This window comes from Phoxinus phoxinus (genome assembly GCF_949152265.1).
Source record: "Phoxinus phoxinus genome assembly, chromosome: 18".
Classification (NCBI taxonomy): Eukaryota; Metazoa; Chordata; class Actinopteri; order Cypriniformes; family Leuciscidae; genus Phoxinus; species Phoxinus phoxinus.
In genome coordinates this window covers 15,900,308-15,924,583 of record NC_136893.1, presented here as the reverse complement: position 1 = coordinate 15,924,583, position 24,276 = coordinate 15,900,308, and the positions used below count along the sequence as shown (strand labels likewise).

General features: G+C 36.4%; 1 protein-coding gene across 2 annotated transcripts; it reads left to right on the top strand.

Moving 5' to 3' along the window:
• Positions 1-7,846: 7,846 nt before the first annotated feature.
• On the top strand, positions 7,847-13,866 carry errfi1b (ERBB receptor feedback inhibitor 1b). 2 transcript variants are annotated; one of them, XM_079589141.1, is made up of 4 exons: positions 7,847-8,026; positions 10,826-11,017; positions 11,120-11,205; positions 11,511-13,866. In XM_079589141.1, exons 2-4 carry the CDS (start codon positions 10,962-10,964, stop codon positions 12,455-12,457), a joined length of 1,089 nt encoding a protein of 362 aa, XP_079445267.1. In that variant the 5' UTR covers positions 7,847-8,026; positions 10,826-10,961; the 3' UTR covers positions 12,458-13,866. The 2 variants fall into 2 exon arrangements, 1 of the variants encoding a protein (XP_079445267.1); XR_013794926.1 differs by having other exon boundaries at positions 10,826-11,209; positions 11,511-11,648.
• The last annotated feature ends 10,410 nt before the right edge of the window (positions 13,867-24,276 follow it).

The following is a 24,276-nucleotide window of genomic DNA, read 5'->3' as shown; positions in this document are numbered from 1 at the left end:
CGTGTTGAGGTGCATAACATTGTACATTCAAAGTTCCACAGCTATTTTTGCATCTGGATTATGTTGATTCGTGGTTTCTATCGAGTACAAAAGTCATGAAAGTCTGTTTTTAAACTGAAAATTGCTTACTCAATAATCCTCAAATGGCTCTTATCATGTTTTCTGTCATAACAGAGTTGAAACAGCAAATTATCCATCCATTGTTTTTCTTGTGGTCAGTTCGTGGAAGCAGTGTGTGTTTTCTGAATAATTGGTTAGTTATATTTAAAAGGTTTAGTATGACAAACTATAAGCCACAGAAAACCCAAGTAAAACAGAACTCATGGCCTAAATCTGTGAGTGGCATCCTGAAGTGTCAGACTCAGAAACCATTCTTTTGATGTATGTAGGTCACGCTGATGGAATCAGGAAAAAGCCGTGTCAGGAGCTAATGTTACTGCTCAACATGACTCTGATATGGTGAGTCACAGGATGTAGCTTGTGAGGTGAGTGTTGGCTGAAAAACGTGGAGGCAGAAGCAGCAGATTCCAAAACAAGTTCCTGGCTGGGACCTCAGAGGAAATCTGTACTGCATAGACAGACCGCTTCCGTATTTACAACCGGATACTCCTTTCCACACATGACTAGTCAATGCCTCTCACTTTTTTAATCTCTTCTGGCCTTCGGTAAGGATAAAGCTGGACGGTTTTGTCGTTATGATTTTTAAAAACTCATGCTCACCAAGGCTGCATCTATTTAATCAAAAGTACAGAAAAAAACGTAAATTTTATTCAATTTAAAAGAGCTGTTTTCTAATTTAATATATTTTAAAGTTTGTGATGGCATTCTAATATGCTGAAGAAACAGTTCTTATTAAAACTGCTTAACATTTTTGAGCAAACTAAAACATTTTTTTCAGGATTTTTTGATGATTAGAAAGTTCAAAAGAACAGCATTTATTTGAAATAGAAATCTTGGTCAAATGTTAGGGTCCAATTCTCAGTATTAACTAATTATTAATTACAACTTTTGCCTCAATAAACTCCTAATTACTGCTTATTAATAGTTAGTAAGGTAGTTGTGTAGGTATTGGGTAGGATTAAGGGATGTAGAATATGGGAATGCAGAATCATTATATGGGCTTTATAAGTTCTAATAAACAGCTAAAATCCTAGTAGTATCCCAGATAGCATATCCGGACCTCATCTGGGCCAACTATGGCACATATGGCATCAAGCCGGTTTTAGTTGTGGCTTGCTAGTGTGGCCCAGATGTGACCCATGTGTACTTTACTATACTAACTGAGCCGTATGTGCCATAGTTGAATATGTACAGTATAGCCGGATATGTATTGCCAGCCACACTCAGGTTCAGTCATCGCTGTCATTCTATGCGGTTGTGGCGTGGGCCAAATGAATGTGGGAGATGTGGGCCACAACTGGGCCAGATGTCATTTGCTATCTGAGATGCATGCTAATAAGCAATAGTTATAGTGAGAATTGGACTCTTAACTAAAGTGTTACCAAAATCTTTTATACAATGTTTTACTGCCACTTGATCAGTTTCATGCATCCTTGCTGAATATTATTAACGGATAATTCCGGTATTTAACACCTTGAGTCTATATTGTAGTTTGTTTTGGATGAACAAGAGTGGTGGACAAATTTTTTTTGACAATGGTTCCTCTCTCGAGTTTTTGACTATAAAAGAATTGGCCATGGACATGGGCATGTCCGAAAATGGAGTCATTGGGCATGTCCGAAAATGTAATTAAAACAACCTTTAACATTAGTTTTCAAAACTGTGCAACTCACCGAGTGATTAGTGATGTTAGTTGATGTTCCAGAAACAAAAAGTGTTGCGAAATACAGTTTCTGTCGTGTTTTATTCGTCATTTTGTAAAATCCCATTGAATTCTGTTGAAGGACTGAGTGCTCGTTAATATAAATGCGCTACCGGAAACGGAAAGGGGGCTGTTTACATTTGGTCGATGTAGTCTTTTTGCTCGCTTCCGTTTCTCATAAGGCTAGCGAGCAGAGCAACTGTGCTCCGGGAGAGTAAGCGAAATAAACAAACAAAACCTTGAAAATATTGAAAGACGTGACCACTGACCAGTGCAATATGAAGTTGAACTCGACTGTGACCGTGAGTGTCCCGCGAGACATAAACATCGGTTATCGCCATCAAGTGGTCGGGAGTGTGCTAACGCTTCAGATTCAAATATTGAGCGGAAGTTACACAGTTGTGAAGTGTCTGAAAAAATAGTTCCACTATAGCAAAATAAACGGATTGGAATCATATATTGCGACGATATATTGTTTATAATCATCAACGAACACCACTAACCACTCGGTGAGTTTAACAGTTTTGTAAACAAACATTATTGGCTGTTTTAATGACATTTTCGGACATGCCCATTGACTCCAATGTTAAATGGGTCCATGGCCAATTCTGTTATAGTCAAAAACTCGAGAGAGGAACCATTGTCAAAAAAATGTTGTCCACCACTCTTGTTCATCCAAAACATACTACAATATAGACTCAAGGTGTTAAATACCGGAATTATCCTTTAATTTTCTTTAAAAGTTAATTAAAATAAACACAAACAGTATGTGTTTCTTATTATTTCTGCCTTTTTAACGTAAGATAGAACTTAAGTTGTTGCCTGAGTTGTTGCCCCACACTGGTCATGAAGGGTGACAATATATCAGGTCATTTGAATGTTTTCTGTGGTATTTATTTTTATTTTATGTGCACATTTTTTTAAGTGATGCCTTGGTGCTAATATAAACGTCCTTAAAAGCACAACATTAATCTCAATGTTTTACACTATAAAACGAATGCTTTTTAGCAGTCAAAACACATGCCCCAAGTAACCAAATTCCTAATGATCCAAGGAAGTTTCTTCTCTCTTCTTAGATCTCCCTCTTTTGTATTCCTCTCTGAGTTTGAGTCTCTGGAGCTCAGCCTAAAGACAAAAGGCACTTTTGGAGGAGATTAATGTGCTGGTCTTTTCTTCATAATACACTGCGGAAACCTCCCCTCTGGGTGAGCAAACCGCATGACCCCTCTGTTGCCTAGAACCATGGGTAATTGAGTGACCCGTCCTTCTATTGCCGTATCCCAGGCAAACAGTAATTACCTCTTTCTTTTCTACGATCATGCCTAAATGCCATTTCTTAGTTTCTGTTACCATGAAATCATTTGTTTTTTTTTGTCCTCAAATCATTTGCTACTTCCTAGCACACTTATTCAATTAAATGACTCCCTTTGTCTCAGTTCCCTTAGCATCCTGGGAAAGTGTGCGTGACTTGAGAATGGATGCCCTTGTATTCCTGTGACTGGAGCTCAGTGTTTGTGTGTGTGTGTGTGTTTGTCCCAGACTCCTCTTGAGTGGCCGTTGTGATTTTTGTAAGCTAAAGTACTTTAATGAAAGGGGCAATAGATAAGCATTTTGCCTCATGTTTTTGTTATCTATAATACAACCACTTTTTTTGTATGAGCAGCTGCTTTGGTATAAAAATACACATCTATACTTCCGTTTGCTGTTTGGTCCTGCTTGTGGTTGATAGTGCCGCACTTACTGACGCCGCAGCTGCTCTCGCTGCTCAAGGTCACATTCAAGTGACTCAGAGGAAACTGATCCTAAACCTGCTCATTCATTGAAGAAACTTCCTTTTCATTAAATATTACAAGCCTAAACAATATGTTTTAATGTGTTTCACATTTTTTTTGTTAGTCGTTGAGGTTTTTTGTGGTTTGCACATGGCAGCCTGACACATCCCAACAACCTTTGTTCAATACACAGAACATGATGAAATGCAAATATTTCCAAATCAACCTTTGGGACTGTTTAAATGTCCAACTTTGGTACCATTTGTCTTACAACATATCCTAAAAGTGGGGCTGTTTAGTTCATGCATGAAATGAGTAATACTTTTACAGCATTGGTCCGGGTTAATTTTATTGTACTAATACGGGTTTTTAATAGTTCAAGTTATTTTAAACGAAAATTAATTAACAATCAACTATGTATAAATAATAATATACATATATTTATATGTTATTTATGTATACTTACTACTGTGTTTTGTAAAGTCTCTTATGCTCACCAAGGTATCATTAATATTGTTAAATCTTATTCTAATTTAAAAGAACTGTTTTCTATTTATATTTTAAAATGTAATTTATTCCAGTGATGACAAAGCTGTATTTTCAGCATCATTACTCCAGTCTTCAGTCACATGATCTTTAAGAAATCATTCTAATATGCTGATTTGCTGCTCAAGCAACATTTCTGATTATTATCAATGTTGAAAACAGTCGTGCTGCTTAATATTTTTGAGAAAACTGTGATGCACTTTTTCAGGATTCTTCAATAAATAGAAAGTTAAAAAAATAACAGCATTTATTTGAAATAGAAATCTTTTGTGACATTGTAAATGTCTTTACTGTCACTTTTGATAAATGTAACGCATCCTTGCTGATTAAAAGTATTAATTTATCTAAAAGCAAAATCTTATGTCAAACCTTTTAACAGTTGCATATAACACTATAAGGCTCTATAGCCATGATCATATTCTGAGTAGGAAATTGTGGATCCATCTATGGGCATTATTGAATTTCTCAGCTATTTGACCTCCTTTCAATAGATTCTGTACATTGTGTGTGGTTACACAGACATGTAGCTGTACAGTGGTGCTATGGAGTGACAGGGGCAGCCAGTGTGTTTGCATGACCCTGCCTTTCCAGTGAAGCTCACTGGTGCACTTGGTTACAAAGAGACTTACTCATAAGAAAAAATGCAGTGGGTGATCTGAGCCTCCGTGACCCATTAAAACAACAGAGAAAGCTACTCAACAGCCCTGTCAGGTTCCTCCACCTAAAGTCGATCATGTAAAAGGGGTAAAAAAAAAGAAAGAAAAAAAAGTATATTTGACAGACTAAACAAAGTCTTTTGCAATCAACAACTAAGCATTAACAGAACCCAACAGCAATGAAACATTTATGTTGCACATCTCATTTCCAGAGATCTCCTCCTATGCTCTAATGTAATTTCCATTCAGTCGTTTTCCTCTATTGCGCTTAGAGATAAAGAGTATCTCTGGAGCACATAATCAGGACAGAGGAAATATAGTCACCGGGCTGTTCCTTGCTCTATTGCTCTCTAGAGAACATGCAAAGGATTCTCAAGCTGCCATCGTTCATGTTGTGGAGAACTCAGCCGGAACATCCAGAACAGAGGGTGAAAAGATGTATGTGCACGTCAAGGGAAGCACTCTGTGAATCGACAAAACATGCACCGAAAGCAGTGGTCCTTGTAAAAACATTTGCCTTGCAGTTTACGGCATAATTCCTCAGTGTACACCAAACGTATGCAATATGCTTCAGATAAGCATGGCTGAAATAGCGGATACATTTGGTATTTTGCATCAGGAGATAGCATTCAAATATATCTTCCTGTAGAAACACTTTGTGGTTTTACTCTGCACTGTGTTCGCCTACATGGGAGCACTTCATTTTGACCACACACCCACAACTCATTTCCAGAAAGGCCCAATATTCCAGATAAGCTGTTTCTCAAGGCTGATTTTGGGGTTGTTAGAAGGCCCACAGGGTGCCTATTGTTCACGGCTTTTACGGGAAGTTGGTTAAATCTCAAGACTATGATGACGGATTCAGTTCACAATTGCTTGCAAACTTATATTATGCGATTTCAGATTACATTACAGCCAGTTTTGTTATTGTTAACTTAAACTTAAACTATTAAAAATAGTTTTCAGTGAAATAAAGCTGAAATAAAACATATAGTCCTCTGGTTACCCATGTTTTGGTTTCGACTTTTTTGGTTTCTTGGATTTGCCTGTGTGTTTCTGCCCTGTTGTCTTTTTGGATTATCTGCCCTGTGTTGACCTATTGCCTATTTTGTGACACTGATAACTAAAACCATAATCCTTTGCTGTTTATTTAGATGATTATGAGAGATTATGTGTCATTTTTACGATCACGTTGAGCAGAACAATCAGTTCCCAATTAGAGAATTTTAAAACATTCACAGTTCAAACTTCTTTGTGTTCAAATCGAAGTAAAAAAAAAAAGAAAGAAATGTCATCACATACAATGAAAGGGTAAATATATTTTTTAGATTTCTAGATTTTCTGTCACCTTCCTTATTTAAAATTGTATAAACTTCCTATCACGAAAAAGGCAGTGATGAATTATGTAATCTTTAAAGAGATTGTCTGTAAACAATTATATTATTATTATACATAAATATTCAATTGTGGGTCAACTTTGATATAGTTATCTAAGGACGCTGTTCACATGGGATGCATGACACCAGCAGCTGTGTGGGACCAGGGACAGGAAATGAGTTGACCCTCTCCCTGGGAGTTCAGTCCCCCTGTGTCTCCAGCCTCTCTCAACAATCATCACAGGCTTCAGACACACACACACACACACACACACACACACACACACAGAGAGAGAGCACATCAACATGCTGGCTGCTGAGGGGGGTGTTTTTCCACAATCATTTACGCTTCAAACATTCATCTGTGAAGTTAGCATGCTAGTCTTAGAAATTGTGACTCTGTTTTCCATACATGATTTGTCAGAATGATTTAGGCTATTTATCCACACTTCAGAGTGAATATGTCTGAGTCTGAATATTTTATCCGATCTTATTAATGGGTTATGTAACGCCTTCTGTGACTTCAGTGGACGTGATTCATCACACGTTAGTATAACCCTTTTCTGTAGCCTCGGACTCAAGAGTTGTTTGCGTTCTAGAGCAGTGATTCAAAACCACACATCTCCATATGGAAGAGAGATCCAGCGGAAACGTGTCCACAGAAAATTCCACCCTCACACTCCCACTTTCTACGCCCACATGCTATGACAGCTAGACATGCCCACGTGTACCTCCCTTTGCAGCCTGTGCTTGTGGAGAGTTTAAAGAAACATCCGTACAGCGGTTTGGATGTGAGCAGTGTTGCCAGATCTTGCTACAATAAGTGACGTGATCTGAATAAACATTGCAAAATAAGCGACTTGCCTCACCAAAAGTTACCCTTTAGTTTTTGCATATAGGCTACCTCACATTTCTTAATATCATTGATCTGATTTATGTGAAGAACTGCATCTTTCTGGAAATAAATGTTTATGACACAGTTACATGCTTTTACAAACGTTACTAAAAAGTTTCATCGATGACTAGGCCTATCTCTCACGCGTAGAGATGAGTCGATCAATTGATCTGCAGAAAAATCTTTAAATTACATTTTAATGATTATTCATAGTTCATTTGAATCATAGGCTTAAAAAAAAAAAATTAACTATGTTGTCAGTAAATAGATGGAAATATGAGAGCTATATAGAATTAAGAGCAATTTCTCTTGTTCATCTTAACACAACCCGAAATTATAGAGAGAAATCTGAAATTTCACCCTGAATAATGACCAAGTGGTCATTTTGTGTTACGCAATTGTATTCTGGAAATGATCCCACAAAAATTCAACCATACTGCCCATATTTGGGCTTTTTTTAAATAAACGAGCTCAAAGTCGATTATAATAAATGGACATGGTAGGCTAACATGCATGCAACAGAATGTGAATAGGAATGGTATAGCTTATCTCAAAGACTATTTTGCATTTATATTATTATCATGCGAGACTGACATTTGTTTTCATAATATTTTTTCAATACAGCTTTCTTTCTAAGTATTAAATAATTTAGTACATATCTGAACCAGAGCTGTTGGATGCCACAGGGTCGCACTAAACGGCCCCTTTAAGACAGTGGGCGGCGCCTACGGTGTGACGTGACATGCAGTCCTCCTTATAAATAGTTTCCAGCTCGCAGCTTTCCATGATGAAAGCGATAAGTTGTTGAGCGGCAGCATCTTCTACTACACGTGCGTTTTGTTTAATAATACATTGTGGTGAATGTATTACAAAGATACGCTTGGATTACTAACAGCACTCGTTTAGTTATACTGGACATACGAGAGCAATAAACACAAACCCTACGAAACATTTAACCGGTAAGTAGGCTATAGCTTTAAGTGTTTTGAAGTTACTTATATTTTGTACACGTTTCAGAGAAATATGTCAAATTATGAAGTGCAATTCAGAACTCCTTATAGGCTAATAGTTGTTCTTTGGACCGGGATATGAGATGAGTCGCACCTGAGTCAGAAAGGGTTTGTCACTCGGTGGGTGTGTTGAAAGATGTAGAAAACTGTCCATATATCAGAAGGATCTTATTCGCACTGCAATTTCGTACTTTACAAGCGGCCCTGCGTCACTCATAGAACTGTTTACAAGACAACAACAACCAGTTGAGTACGACCTGTCCCGTGTAGTAGTAACCTAGTTTATCATTTACTACAGATGTCTGAACTCTTGCACGTCTTGTGTAGTAATTCATCTCCTGTTCGCAAGTGTGCCTGACAACCTCGTGCTCCAGATGATCCTGCTTTTCTGTAGGCTGACCTGCCTATATATTTTCTGTTCGTATTTTTATTCCCCCCCGTAGGCGTTCATCTTTGTTGCTTATAGCCTGCCATGTAGCAGCCCTACTAATTTGGAGGGGATTGGGATCTCTAGCTAATAATTACTGAAGAGGGAGTGTTGTCTTATAGGCGTTAATGATATATTATTGCATATATTAGCCTACTTGATTACATAATTAAGAGAAAGAATGAATTAAGGTGAGGTAAGGTGATGTATCAAAATAATTGAATGGAAAAAATGATTCTGTACAAACACCATACAAAAATGTGTCTATGTGCAAACACCATTCAGGATGGAAGAATCAGCATGGACATAGTAGTCATACAGTAGTTATTAATAACAATATATCATTTATTTTATTAAACCAAAGTTGTGCAAGGAAAAGTAAATGTAGACTTTGTTTGGACAGCAAAACATGAATTTACTTCTGTCCACATAGGATCTTCTAGTGAAAGCTATATTTTTGTGTCCTTCTGTAGTGTTACTTTTTAAGATGTAATTTGCACCACTGTACTATTTGGCATGTTGATGGTGGATCAGTGGGTCCTCTGGCTCCTCTCCCAGGCCCTGCTGGTGACGTCCTCACACCTCTTCCATGCCTTTATGGCAGGGCTTTAACCTCACGGATAAGAGCTGCCTGATGTTGAAAATGCACAGGCACTCACCCCAACGCAAACGCACAAAGAACCGTTTATGCTTTAGCGTCGCATCTGCATTGAGGTCTTTACTGGGAGAATTGACGATTGTTAGTTTCTGCCTTTCACGGTTGTGACTGAGGCAAAGCAGAGGCAGAGCATGTGATAAGTTGCATAATGTAGCCTGCCCTGCATGGGTATTTCATTGATTACATTCTGACTTGTGCCCAAGCATTCCAGCACATTTCTCACTGAATGGGTTTGTTTTCTAGCACAGATGCTTTATTGTGTTTTGGTGTAATGTATTAAGGAACTGTTGCATCACCGCAGCTTCATAGCTGAGCTGTTTGTTATGTGCCTGCACATGTAACAATGGAAAAACTGCATATTCATCTAAAGGCACATGTGGCTTTTACAAGACAATGCATTTCTTCCAAGACTTTTTTTCTGTAATTATTTTGTCCTGTTTAAATGGGTGATTTAGATTTACATTAATTGCTTCAAGTGGAGATTATTTTTGTCCGCACAAATGATTACTTGCAAAGGCCTTCAAGCCTGTGATAGTTCCTTATTGCTATAAGGCAGGGTTTTACATTAAGTACACTGCTGTTCAAAAGTTTGGGGTCTGTAATTATATATATATATATATATATATATATATATATATATACTTTTTTATTTTAATGCTGGGCAACGATTAATTGTGATTAATTGAATCCAAAACCAAAGTTTGTGTTTACACGATATGTGTGTGTACTGTGTATAATTATGTATTCATAATTGTGTATAACTAATTTTTATCAAGCTCGTATATTTAACTTCAAATATATGAAGAGTTCAGATGCAAAAGCCTCTAAGTGCAATCTGAAATATTCTTCTAGAATGATAATTTTTATCAAGCTCGTATATTTAAGTTCAGTAATTTCACTTAAATGGCAAAATAGGTAATTTTCATTGCCATTTAAGTGAAATTATTGAACTTGTATACAAGCTTGATGAATATCAATCCAGAAGAATTTTCCAGAATATTTATATATACTATACAAAATAATTATACACCGTACAAACACATATATTATGTAAACCCAAACTTTTATTTTGGATGCGATTTATCGTTACCCAGCACTAATTTTTATGTCATTTTAAATCTCTTATGGTCACCAAGGCTGCATATGTTTAATTAAAAACAATTACAATTGAAAACACTTGTTTATATTTTAAAATATAATTTATTCCTGTGATGGCAAAGCTGAATTTTCACAGCCATTACTTGTCTTCAGTGTCACATTATCTTTCAGAAATAATTGTAATATGCTCTTTTTCTTCTCCTTTATTTATTTATTTATTTATTGTCGATGTTGAAAACAGTTGTCCTGCTTAATATTTTTGTAGAAACTGATATTTTTTTTCCATAAGTCTTTAAATAGAACGTTCAAAAGAACAAGTATTTGAAATAGAAATCTTTTGTAAATTATAAATGTCTTCACTGTCACCTTTGATCAATTCATTGCAATCCTACGAATTCCAATCTTTTGAACAGTACTGTATATTATACATCTTAAATTGTATAGGAGGGACAATGAAACATTTAACTAACTTTTAGTTTTAATGGTCATTATATGTCTGTCTTTCAACAATAACCATTTTAAGATGACTGAAAAAGTGGCCTAATAACCCCCCTCCCCCATGCAGGATTTCCCATTGCTATCGGAAAAGTGGAGCGCAAAAGTCCTATCTTGGTTACCCATGGCTGGATTATGAGTTCTGCAGGATCAAGAATAGTGGAGACCCCCACAGGCCTGAACTAGTCTCCACTCTCCTAAACATTATGGCCACAGCCCAACCATACTGGAATCAACACCATGACCACGACACCATGGATAAGTGAGTGTGAAAGCCGTCCTCAGCTCAACCAACTCGTGTATTATGAGAGACCTTCTTCTCTAGTCACCAGATTTTGACGCTTTCTATTTTTGTGTTTTACAGGATGTTTTTTTTTGGATTTGGTTCGGAGTCCATGGATCACAGCTTGAGAATGTATCAGCAAAACTCCGCAAACGTGGGCTTTGAAAGTGAGTGAGTAGTGATATTGAATTATATCAGCTATATCACAGTCTGGTCACCCTCTGTTCTTGGAGCATGATGCGGATGTTTCTCAGGAAGTGCAGAAGGTTATAGGAAGTTGTACGAAAGTCTGATAAGTGAATCCTTTGATAAGCTCCCTATGTTGAGGCTGGAGATAGATCCATCTCAAGAGATAGAGCCATTGAAAAATAACAACTTAAATGATGTTTATGACACCATTGAGCATGTATGTCATACGTTAGTTGATCTGAGCTTGAATCCTCATTTTCTTTTCTGTATTTTTACTTCATAGGAAGGACGCCTGGCTCCTGTTCTCCTCCGTGTTTGTCTCCCAAGACTCCAAATCCTACACAGCTGCTGTTTTCCTCCCAGTGCCACCCGCCAGAAGGAGACCAGGTGGTTCCGTCCTTACAAAAACTGTCTGTTTATGAGCACATACCCCCTTGTTCGCCCAGGAGAACGACTAAGCCCCTCCCGCCCCTCCCGGACATAGGCGACCTGTCCTCTGATGAAGCAGAAGACAACGAGGTGGAGTTTTTCTCCAGCACCTCTGAGAGCCAGTGTCTGGTGCCTAAAACCTCATCCTTTCAGTACGGCTTGCCAGGGAGGCGCAGCTTTCGGCGAAATGGTCAGATAAACTTTGCGTATTACGAAGGGGTACAGGAACATCAGAAACTTTGCGGGGTGAAGCCTCAGTGGGAGCAGGCGGTAACGCAGAACCAAGACAGACACCAACGCCGGCTACATCGCTCCTATTCCGGCCCTGCTGGATCCTTCAAGGCCACCAACTTCAGGCCAACCGGCCTTCACCACTCTCCCCACAGCCTCCCGCAGGAGAAACCCGAAGTCCCACCACGCGCTCCAATCCGCGCTCGCCTCAGCGAGAGCACGGACAGCAGGCGGCCATTATCCGAGGACTTTGATACGGACAAACCCCCTAAAGTTCCACCCAGGGAGCCCATCCCTCAGGTCATACCACGTGCCATTAGTCCAAAAAGTCTCCCGATTTACATCAACGGGGTAATGCCTCCTACTCAGAGCTTTGCTCCCTATCCGGAGTATGTCAGTAAGGCTCAACACAAGCAGAGCTGTGAGGGCTTGCCGGCTCCTCGCAGCCCCTGTATTCTGCCCATCATGGAAGATGGGAAGAAAGTCAGCAGCACACATTACTTCCTCCTCCCTCATCGACCCGGGTACTTGGACAAGTTTGAGAGGTTTTTTAAAGAGTCCGACTCCTAGTGATTATTAGGGATTGAGGGGTTAGAATCTGAAATGATTCCCTTGTTTAAAGTGGAAATAAGGAAGGCCGGATATAAACTGATATGTTGTTTGACTGAACTGATTCTTCTGTGTTATGAATTACTGGTCTGTTTAGGGGTTGGACAGTATGTCCTCGGACTACACACAGAGAAAAACAAAAATAATTGGTTTACCACTGCTGGAAATTGCAGAGCAACTCTGTTAAAAGTGTCCTTTTACTGTAGGGCTGCACGATTAATCAAAATAAAACCAAAATGGCGGAATGACTTGTCAACACAAAAGATTTAAGGTCACCTGCCATAAAAGCTAGATTGTTTAATTCTTACCTGAAAAATTGCAATTAGGGTTTTCCTCAAAATCGTGCTGCCCTATGTATTGGTGTCAATGTTTTTTTTTTACTATTTACTTTCAGTATGTTAAATTAGAATGTACAGTATCCTTTTATGAAGAAATGGGATGAACTGTGTAACCTGAGTATAAGCTGGTCTTATGATATTTTTTTTTCTTTCTTTCCATTCTGTAATATGGTTTGGTAAAGGTGCATGTTGGTTTTCCTTCTAATAAATTATGCACCAACAGTATAAATTCAGATATTGCTGAAAAATGACAACTGACTAGTATTAGCTATAAGGATCACCTGAATTCCAGATAATTAAAAGAGCTGTCAACATTTATTGGATCATTTTAAAAGCCAAGACAAGGACTATGCCATGTGTTTTACAGCAATGAGAAGTGTGGTGATCAACTCCTTGTAAGTACTACTATAGTGATAAATGGAAGGGACTTGGCACAGGGGTTAGTATTCTAGTCTTTGTGTAAAGATTAATCCATACGTTTTGTTTTCCGTTGCTTGCTTTTTTCATTCAGATGTGACACAAATGCATCCTTTTTATTTTTTAAAGAATGGTACATGCCGTTTCATTTATCTGTTACAAGGGTAGAAATGCCACTGCCTTGCCGTTTGGTGTCAAAATGCAGGACACTGGTTGTAAGCGGGTAGTTGGTGAATGGTATTTTGCTGTATTTTTGTACCATTTATCATGAAGTTGCTTCATTGAAGCATTTATCACAAAGGAAAATTATGAAAGGAAGAAATGGAAGCTCATAATGGGTCCTGTCCTTGTATTTCATGTATTTCTCACCAAAAGTTGAGCACACTTGTTGTTGATTTTTGGTTAAACTTGTTATAATCTTGAATTTTTTCAGACCAGTAACTGTTTACGTTTCCAGCTACTTATGTTTTGTCCATCCAACAAAATGACTTTTTCTGTGTGAAGGCTAATGTTCACTGACTTTGTTTCATCTGCTGAGGAAACATGCACTTCTAAAATGTACAGTATTGGTGTAGTTTTTCACACCAAACTATTTAAATAAAGTAACTTATTTGTACACAGATTTCTTGAATCATTTTAATTGCAGTGGGTTTGAATTTATCATACATTTGGTTACGTTCCAATTTACAGATCCACACACACACACACACACACACACACACACACACACACACACCCACCATCAGTGAATGATACAGGTATTTCTTTCTGTTCAAGTCAAGTCTGGCGCCTACATCTTATCGGTGGAGGATATGTTGAGAGGTGATATCCGTTTCATTGTGATTGCTGTATCGTTATCTCTGCTGTTTGCTCAAAGCTGTTATAATGAGACGGGCAAACTTTTGGAACTTCAGCCTGAGTCACTTCCTTTAAAATACGACCGCATCAATGTGCGAAATGTTACAGAGAAGTGGAAGATTTCTTATGTGAGCTGCCCTCAGTGAGTCACCGCTGTCGTCTAGGGTTTGTGGTGTGGACTACCAAAATTAGTGCCATTTCCCTTATGTTATTGTCAGATCATGTGTGTGACCACATAATGACCAAATGATGCTAAGCACATTGATGTTTTAGAGCTAGCGGGCACCGCCTTTGTTTAAGTAGAACTAAAACGGAATATGAATTGAAAGCTAATAGCAAGTTACGCCATCTACAGGTCATCCGCAATAGAGTTTTGAATACTGGGGAGCCTTATTGAAACAGTCGATCAGCGCCATCTCTTGTCCTAACGTGATGTGTGCAGAAAAATGGGCTTCCTAATTTAGTTCACCCAAAAATTAAAATGATTCCATAATTTACTCACCCTCAAGCCATAGTTGTATATAACTTTCTTCTTTCAGCCACACACAATCGAAATTATATTTTTTAAAAATCCCGACTCTGCCAAGCTTTATAATGGGAGGGATGGTGCTAACGTTACCTGTAAACAGTCACCTTTCTTTAAGCAAAAAAAAAAAAAAAGGGAAAAAAGCCGGACCAGATAGTTTGAAGGTCAAATTAGTTAGTAGGCTATAAATTAGTTTGAAGTTTAAAGTAGTTTAAAGTAGGCTAGTCAGAAGTTTAAAGTAGCCTAGTTAGAACTAAGTTTAAAGTAGTTTAAAGTAGTTTGAAGTAGTTGATAGATAGATAGATAGATAGATAGATAGATAGATAGATAGAGCAACCTAGGTTGCTAGGGTGTTTCTTGTGGGTTGGTTGTTTGGAGAAGTTAGAAAAGTTAGAAGGTTTTCAGTTTAGAAATATAGATAGACCGGCAGCTCTAAAATGGGCCTCTCCAACTGTCAAAATTTTAATTTAGTTTGGAGTTAAAGAAATAAAAAGAGAGAGAAAGAAAGAAAGAAAGAAAGAAAGAAGGGAAGATTAGTTAGAAAGAGTGATTAGTCAAAAAGATAGATAGATAGATAGATAGATAGATAGGCTAGATAGATTGGAAGCTTTTAATCAAACACCCGTACACAAATGTGATAGCCTGTAGTTGTAGTAAATGTCTTAAATTAGATTATTTTTGTGAATGATATTAAACCAAACTAATGTTAGTCATATTTTTCCTTAGCTGTTGGGCAAAACATGATTATTAAGTCGTTTGTTTTCAAGTTTGTAATTTGCTTTCGTAAAATGTTAAAAGTTTTTTTTTTTTTTTTGGCCAAAGAATAGTTTGATTCTGATGAATTAATAAATAGGCAAAATATTTTTTGACAATCGAGTAGCCTAATCCTCCTCATTATTTTTAATGTTGCATGTCCACATCTTGTGCAATCTCATTATTTTTCTATATATTTGAGATGAACGGGTAGATAAAGCATAATTATAGTTAACTGTATTCATTAATGTTGAATAAGATTCGTATCTTCTTACGTGCCATTTCTATGGACGAAACTCACGTCAACGTCACTGCAGATGTATTTTTCCTTTATCCAGTAGATGGCGGTAAAACATTGTTTTATGTTCAAAGTTCTCGTGCTGTAGAGCAGGGGTGTCCAAGCCTGCTCCTGGATGCCACTGTCCGGCAGAGTTTAGCTCCTACCAACACGACTGGCTGCGTCCGCAATCGCGTAGGCCTACTCACTTGAATAGGTAGCCTACTTATTTTGAATCATGGGATCGTATAGCTACATACTTCAGAAGTAGTAGGTCATTCGGGTACTTTTTGCCTACTCTTTTAGGCTATTGTGTGAACATTCGGACATACTTATGTGGTCACATAGCATAGGCCACGGTTTTCCGCCTACTTTATATTAGGGAAGTGTGGTGGATGCAACCAAAGTCTTACTAAGTAGGCTATAGAAACTTCCAGGCATGTGTGTTGTTGAGGCAATTTGGACACCTAGACAGTTAAAAAGCAACTGGAAAGAACAACTATTAATAAATAAAGTTGAACTCTTCACTAAGCACGATATGAAATAGTTTTGTTTACATTTTATACAGAAATATTTCTTCTTTAGAAAGTGGTGTAATATTTTAACCAATATTTGTCTGCTACAAATGAGAGTGAAAATCGGGTAGTAGCAGCTTATCCATAAAGTTTGTAAATTCATTTTAAATGCAAAGCGTGCTGTTGATACAAATGTTATAGTTATTTCATCCTGTTGATCATTTCTAATTGGCCAAACTGATGGTATTAACTTTATAGTCTGTGTTATGACTCTTTCGTTTCTCAAATAATCAAACTTAAAACAGTTTAATCATAGCAAATGTAACTTAATTTATAGCTTTATGGCCATGCAAGTTCCACAATAAATTCAAACACTTTTTAGCATTGATAGTTCACCCAAAATAAGGGAAATTCTTTTGATCATTTACTCACCTTCGTGTACTTTCAAACCTGTATAACTTTCTTTTTTTCTGCAGAAGAGAAAAGATATAGGAACCAGTTTTGGTTACATTGTACAGGAAAAAAAATCTCAAAATATCATCTTTTGCTCTTTAGAAAAAAGTGAAATGAGGGTGAGAATTAAAAAAAAAATTGGTGAACAATCCCTTTAAGGCACATATAACTCTTAAGACCTTGGATCTTTACATGGATCTTTAAAAAATGACTAACATGTTAAAATGATATTTACATCACTGATGGCAGTGGCATAGTCACATTTGAATTGCCAATGCATCAATCATTTCAAACGTGTTAATACTTTAAAATGTTTCTACATCGCACTCTATTTAGTGGGAAATTGACATTAAGGCATACAAATACAGCAAAGCCTAAGCATGCAGTAAACAGAGAAGCACCAGAAGCCATCTCACTCTGTTAATCACCTATTGTGCCAAATAAAGACTGAAGATGTTATTCAACCATACAACGTCATTATCATGCATTCTGTTTGTGTGTGAAAAATCTGCAAATGAATAGAGACTTCAGATAATTATTTAGCAAACAAAATGCATCTTGCATGGTGGATCTGCAGTTCTCGATCAACAAAATGCAGACATTGATCCCGGAGGTGGCTCAGCCCCGCATGAAGGTCTCATGCTCTTCTGGATTCCAAGGCTGTCTGTTCCAGTCATAATCATCTATGAACAAACAACTTCGAGATGCTGGGATGACCTGATAACACTCTGAAAAGCGCAAAAAATACACCACCGTACTAAATTAGCTATGTTTACAACGCCTGCGCAAACACAAGACTGTGTGTTTAGTTGGCTTGTTCGCAAAAGTTACACACGAGTCCTGTCTGATTGCTATATTCACATTGCGTCTGGTGATTTCTGCCTTTACTATGTTACAAAATCTGATCGTGATTAGTTATGAGTGCAAACAAATGAAAATTCACACATTGAATTGAATTTCTCAGAGCCAAATATCTCATATTTACAAATTGTAAGGTGAGTCAAGACTGTAAAAAAGTTATTTTAATTTTTACAATCCTGGTTTTACAGAATTAAATTTAAGTTCATTTATTTATTTGAAGTCATTTTTAGATATTTATAAATGCATCTACCATAACTCCCATCTCTAAAATAAGAACTAAGGCCTTCTTGAGTTTTGGGGGATTTGGGAAATGTTCTTCTTCAATTGGATTATCAATTGAACTAATATTTGCGTTTCAGTGTTTGGCTGTAACCTCCACGCTGCTGCACAGTGAATGACACCAAATTGAGACAAATTTTGCAGAGTAATTTGATTGGATTCATCGTCGATGAGTGAGTTGGCATGCCATAAACAGGGCAGACGAATTAGGGTAAAAATGAGGATTAAATCAATGTTTAGGCTTTCTAGACATATTAACTTAGTTTAAAAATCGCTTTTTTTCCTTTTATCATTGTTACTGGCATGTTACGTGACTGAAATTACTCTTGAGTTCTACATGTTTAATCATAAAAGATATAACATTGACTAAAAAAAAAATCTGTGAAAATAGATTAAACATCAAGGTTCTTGTCTTTTCTGTCTTAGCCTTTAGAAAGGGACTTGAGTGGTAAAGCTGAGGAATAGGTTGCTTGTTTCAAACTGGAACTTACAAGTAATTTGATAAAACTTGGACATAGAATATCATACATCCTTTTAATGCCCTCGTTTTCTTTTTTTTCCATAACATTTTAAAAGAGCAAGTACACACGCAAGGGGCAAAAGTCACAGTTAGGAGAGCCACAAGGGGCATCAAATGATTCTCTGCATGCCCTAGTCTTTCAGATTGATTTAGTGAAACCAATTGGGGCAGCATGTAAAATTGGGGATGTTACTTTCATCTACATGAAACAGACCTCTTTCTTCTCTGACATTTTCTGGGAAGGTCCAGACAAACTGATTACGGCAAAAAACAACCAGTCTATCACATGCTGATCAAGCTTGAGACATGTCTTGTTAGAGGAGGTATAACCTCAACTCTCATGCTAGGCGGCCCATTCAGGCCTAGATCCCCCTCACCGTACCGCTAAACAGAAGAGATTCAGATCATATTGTACCAACATTATTCTCAGGATTTCTCGTTCGTTTTTCTGTTTGTCCTATCTGTTAATTTATTCAATAATGCATTCGAAATGCAATTCTCCCATACAATGAAAGATGAATACCCTTTTTCTATGATGATCATGTATTTAATTTCTGATTTAAAATGAAATATACTATTTTGACTATCAAGGTCAATAAGTCTCTCAATATAAAAGATAATTGAACCTTTTTATGAAAAATCAAGGTTAGTTCAGGTGGTAAAATGTCATGTGGTGCAGGGTTATTATATCACTAACTATATCTAAAACCATAAAGTGATGTTTGTAAATTAAACGTTAAGTGAAAAAGAAAAAGCTATTGCAGCGAGTATTAGTTCTATGTTTATTTCGAAGCCTTTTATTCTCATATTATTATTTATCTGTTTTTTTTCCTAAAAATATGTTTTATGACTTACACTACTGTAATAAGTTTAGAGTCTGCTACTAAAACTTGAACTAAAATTGAAGTGAAAAAGAAATATATAAATAAAATCTAATTCAATAAACATAAACTATGATGGTATATCATGTGGAGTGACCCTAAAGCGTATTATATTTATCAATTAATAATAATTTTGAAATGTTTTTTATTTTTTTTTTATAATATTGAGATGTTTACATTAAAATGTCTTGTTTCCTTGATTGTTAAACCACATGACATTTTAAAACTTTACTTAAAAATGGTATAAAAGTTTTTTTATATATATATACCATATTGATTATGTTTTGTTTCCTTTTGTATTGTGGATTATGTGTCACTGGTGTGTCATTGACCCATAAACTTAAGTAGTATTGTGCATTATAGTTTTAGGTGATTTTTCCTTTTTTTTTTTACTTCAGACACTCAGATGAGTCATTGACCCAAATAAACCTATAATTTACAATATATCTAAAATATGTCAAATGCACTGATTATTCATCTAGGGTCAATTACCTCAACATGATAACAATACCAACATGATATTATTTATCAAGTTATGAGTGACACAAAGTGATTCCAAATCAGCTGAGTTACTGAGCCTGCCCATGACCCCTGATTTGTATGTTGTTAATAGTCTCAGTGTATTCAGGTTTAAGGGAGAAAGAAACACTCCACGCAGCATGACCTTCCTGGTCACAACCTATTCACGCTCACAGATGCCCCCCGTCAGACTTCACAGCACTCACCAGCACATGAAAGGGGAGCTGGGGAGGTAGCATGGCAGAAGACCAGACACAAGAGTTCACAGTGCAGTGGTTTGGTGCTCCGTGACAAGATCACATGCTTGCTAGGAGAAAGAAGAATACTGCCATTGCACCAAACTTAAAATTCCATTATTTTATTGTAAGATGAAAGTTTTCAACTGTACCTGCAAGAGAATAAAACCACAGACAGTATTGTAGTATTCAAATACAGCTAATGTTTGGATTTTAAAGTAACATTTTTATAGTGGCATTGTTCATTGTATACCTCAATTTAACTGTACTTTACAGTATTACAAAAACGGACTCACTGGCATGCTTGATGGAGGATTAGTTCTGCTTATTTCAAAGCCTTTTATTTTCCTGTTTTATTTTAACCTGATTTGTCTGTTTTTGCCAAAAAAATATGTTTTATGACTTTCACTACCATTCAAATGTCTGTCTGTGAGACGTTTAACGTTGTTATTATGCTTATGCTCACCAAGGCTGCATTTATTTGATCAATAGTAACATTGTGTACAGTCATATATTATGAGATATTCAACAATATTATTGATCTGACTGTACTGACGCTGTTGTATGAGCTGGACGCTGAAATCATTTTTTTTTCTTTTTTGCAGAACTGCTTTATGAAATGAACTAATTCAATAATTGATGATCTTTACAACGGAACTGAATCCACACTGAACTGACTTCAGCTGAACAACAGTCGAAATGCATATTTTTCCTGTAATTACTGTAAAGCTGCTTTGAAACAATCTGTATTGTATAAAGTGCTCTATAAAATAAATGTGACTTGACTTAGTTTAAAATAACGTTTCTATTTGAATATTTAAATGAAATGTATTCTTGTGATGGCTGAATTTTCAGCATCATTATTCCAGTCTTCAGAGTGACATGATCCTTCAGAAATCATATACTAATATGCTGATTTGCTGCTCAAGAAACACATCTTATTATAATAATAGTTGAAAACAATTGTGCTGCTAAATATTTTTGTGGAAATCATGATACATATGTATGTATATATATATATATATATATATATATATATATATATATATATATATATATATATATATATATATATAATAGGCTACTATAAAAGATGCATTAAAAGTTAAATTGTTAAAAAAAATTATATATATATATACATACATTTGAAGTGGATCAAAACCTTTCATCAAAGTTATAGGCTACATGAATTTTGAAAAATACCCGTTGTTGTCTTAGGACAACTTTAATGAACTTTTGATCCACTTCAAATGTTGACCAACAATTTAACGTTTGAACAATTTAATACATATTTTCAAAGTAGTAGCCTATATATATATTGAATATTATTACAATAAGTATTCATATTTTTTAAAAAAAATCTTACTGACCCCATACTTTTGAAGAGTACTGCATAATGTAGCCAATTATGGTTTAATAGTATACCTCTAAAGACTGGATTTGTTATTTGCAATAGCTGAGTAAAATAAAAAGGGACCTCATCTGTTTTGCTAGTTATATCATACATTCATCTACGCTACTGTGCTGTGGAAATGGGTAGGAATGCCTGTGAGAAAGACAGACATTCCTTCCCTCGCTTTCTGTGATGTATGGGGACAAAATGTCATTACCAAGCTAGTGATTTAACACTCTTAAATGCTTCCAGCTGGAATGCTATTCTGCCCCAATGCTAAAAGTGTCATGTGGAACTCAACCTTACTCTGCTGGGCTTTGTGTGTTCTGGTGCACCTGCTCTCTTTCCCTCAGCCTCTCTCTCTCCTTCTCTTGCATTCATGCTTCAGTTTCACTTCCTTTGCTCTTCTTCCCACTGTAGGGCAACAAAACAAAACTTGTGAGAGATATTTATGACTAAAGAATTTAACTATAAAATGAATGGTTAACTATGATTACAGAACCAAATACAGTAGCCTATATGTTATGAAGTCAGCACTTTTTGCTTGACTGTGTATGCTGAAGAACATCACGGGACATAAACTAAAGTGGAGTGTAATCCTATAGTAAAAAACAGAGAAAATCCTGAAGAATTATATTTGGTCCTTTATCGCCATCTAGTGGCGTATAAATTATAGTCAAGTCCTAAACTTGATGTCATTCGATGACGAAGACGTAATTACGACCAACAATGGCCACGTGTGAATCTACATATGTTTGTATACATGTCGTGTGGATCTGGTATGATTGGAGAAAGAAGTCAAAGAAGGGTCTAGAGGAAATATAGTTTTCAGCAAATGGTGTTTCCTTACTGTAAAGAAGTTGCTGCCTTAAATTTTTAAGTAGCCCACAGTCAACCTGGATGTATAAGGAATGTCAGCTTAAATGACCTTAAACTGTTGAGTTGAATCTTGTATAACTTATAAAAAAAGTTTAAAATTACTTAACTTATATTGATGAATTAAAATAATGTAAAAACATATGTTGTCATAACTTATTGATCATATAATTTGTTATATCTGTTGTAGGCCATATTTAAATTACATTTAATGCAGGCATATGGAACCTAATTGGAAAAAAATTAAAATGAGACTTTTTCAATCTATTTTGTAGTCTAGGTTTGTATTCCATTCATTCCATTCGTGTTGGTAAACCAAATGTTCTTTGGCATTTACTTATTTTCTTTTTCCTTTCCTTTTTTTTTTTTTTTTTTTACATTTTTCTGAATAACATAAACATGTTGACATGGGCCATGCAGACCATAGAAGTGATGTAAAAAATGAAGGGGTGTCTTTGAAAAGTGATGATGATCCCAGACAGTAGATATCTGTCTTCTATACACCTCTGCCACAATTAAAGTAGTATCTATAGTATTAATCGCCTCACTCTTCATAGACTGATATGGTGAAGAGAACCCCTGGAAACAGCAGTTCTTGCTTTACTCCGATGTCTGTTTAAGAGACCACAAAGGCATTACTGGTCCCTTGGGATGTGACATGCTTAGTCATGTGGAACTATGCCTATATATTAACCAGCAATGCACACAAATGAACAATACCATTGTTGACATCAAAGCGAAGCTCTCAAGTCATTACTGCACGTTTGTTCTTAATGTTGAATTCTAATGTTCCTGCACACACAGGGACGCCTAAACAATCACTAATACAGAGGTTCAGCACAGGGACACTAAACATTATAATTCAATGTTATTCTCCCTGACTTCTCCCTGAAGAAGAAGAAGACAAAGAAGAAGAAGAAGAAGAAGAAGAAGAAGAAGAAGAAGAAGAAGAAGAAGAAGAAGAAGAAGAAGAAGAAGAAGAAGAAGAAGAAGGCTGAACTGTCAATGCATGTTCACAGACGAATTTATGATAATGAATTATTAGCCTATCTGATTCAAGGACTTAAGAACTTTCAGGAGACACTTGATATAGGCCTAACTTTCAAAGATACCATTACCACATTTATGCAATTATATAAATAATAGGCCTATATAAAATGTATTGGAATGTTTGTTCCTATTTGACTGAACATTAATAATGGTAAGCATCATAATGTAGGCCTAGTTATGGTTAATTATTGAAAAATATTATTAGGCGTTCGCCTTCATTAGCCGCACATGTTTAAAAAATGCAATTGCTTTGTTTTCTTTTTAAGACAATTATGTAGATAATTATGCCATTTAAAAGAGGTTCACGATCTTTTTTTTCTTGTCCGCGATACGAATTCTTGGCCTGTCTTATTTTTGTAAATTGTCTTTTTCGTTTAGTGTTGTTGTGTTCAGTTTATGCTCATTGTTTTTAAACTATAAGTTTTTCCATGGGTTTTCTATCAGTCGTGAAGTCTAATGTAAAACGATTAAAAACGACTCTGTTGTAGTGCTTAAAGTCAATTCCCGGTTTGAACGTTCAAGTCCTACCGGGAACATTATTAGCTTATCTGTAGGCTACTTTAATTAAAGGTTTTATGTTACAGTAAAACAGAACAATTCAATTAGCACAGACACAAGATTAATTTTATTCGACGGACTGAGTAAACTAACCATGAGCCTATGTCCTATTTGTGTTGAACGAAAGGGCGGGCTGTAAATATACTGAGACTATGAATGAACAAAACACACTAATCTATAATTTTACATGAGTTAAAAAAAAGTATAATTAGCCCTATAGGCCTATCTAAACAAGTGCTTCTTTATTAGCTTATGACTTTTAGGCCTTGTCAACAAATGGCAGGCGATCAATCAAATGTTTGCATTGTTTTCTGCTCAAAGGCAATCTGATGGAGTGAATGAAAAGCTGGGCACTCCGCGTGTTCGTGCGTGTTTGTCTTACCCTGTGCTTTTTGTGATTGGTCGAAAAAAACTTGCCTGTTCCCCTCCATGCCCACATGAATAAAAGAAGACTGCGAGAGCCTATCGGC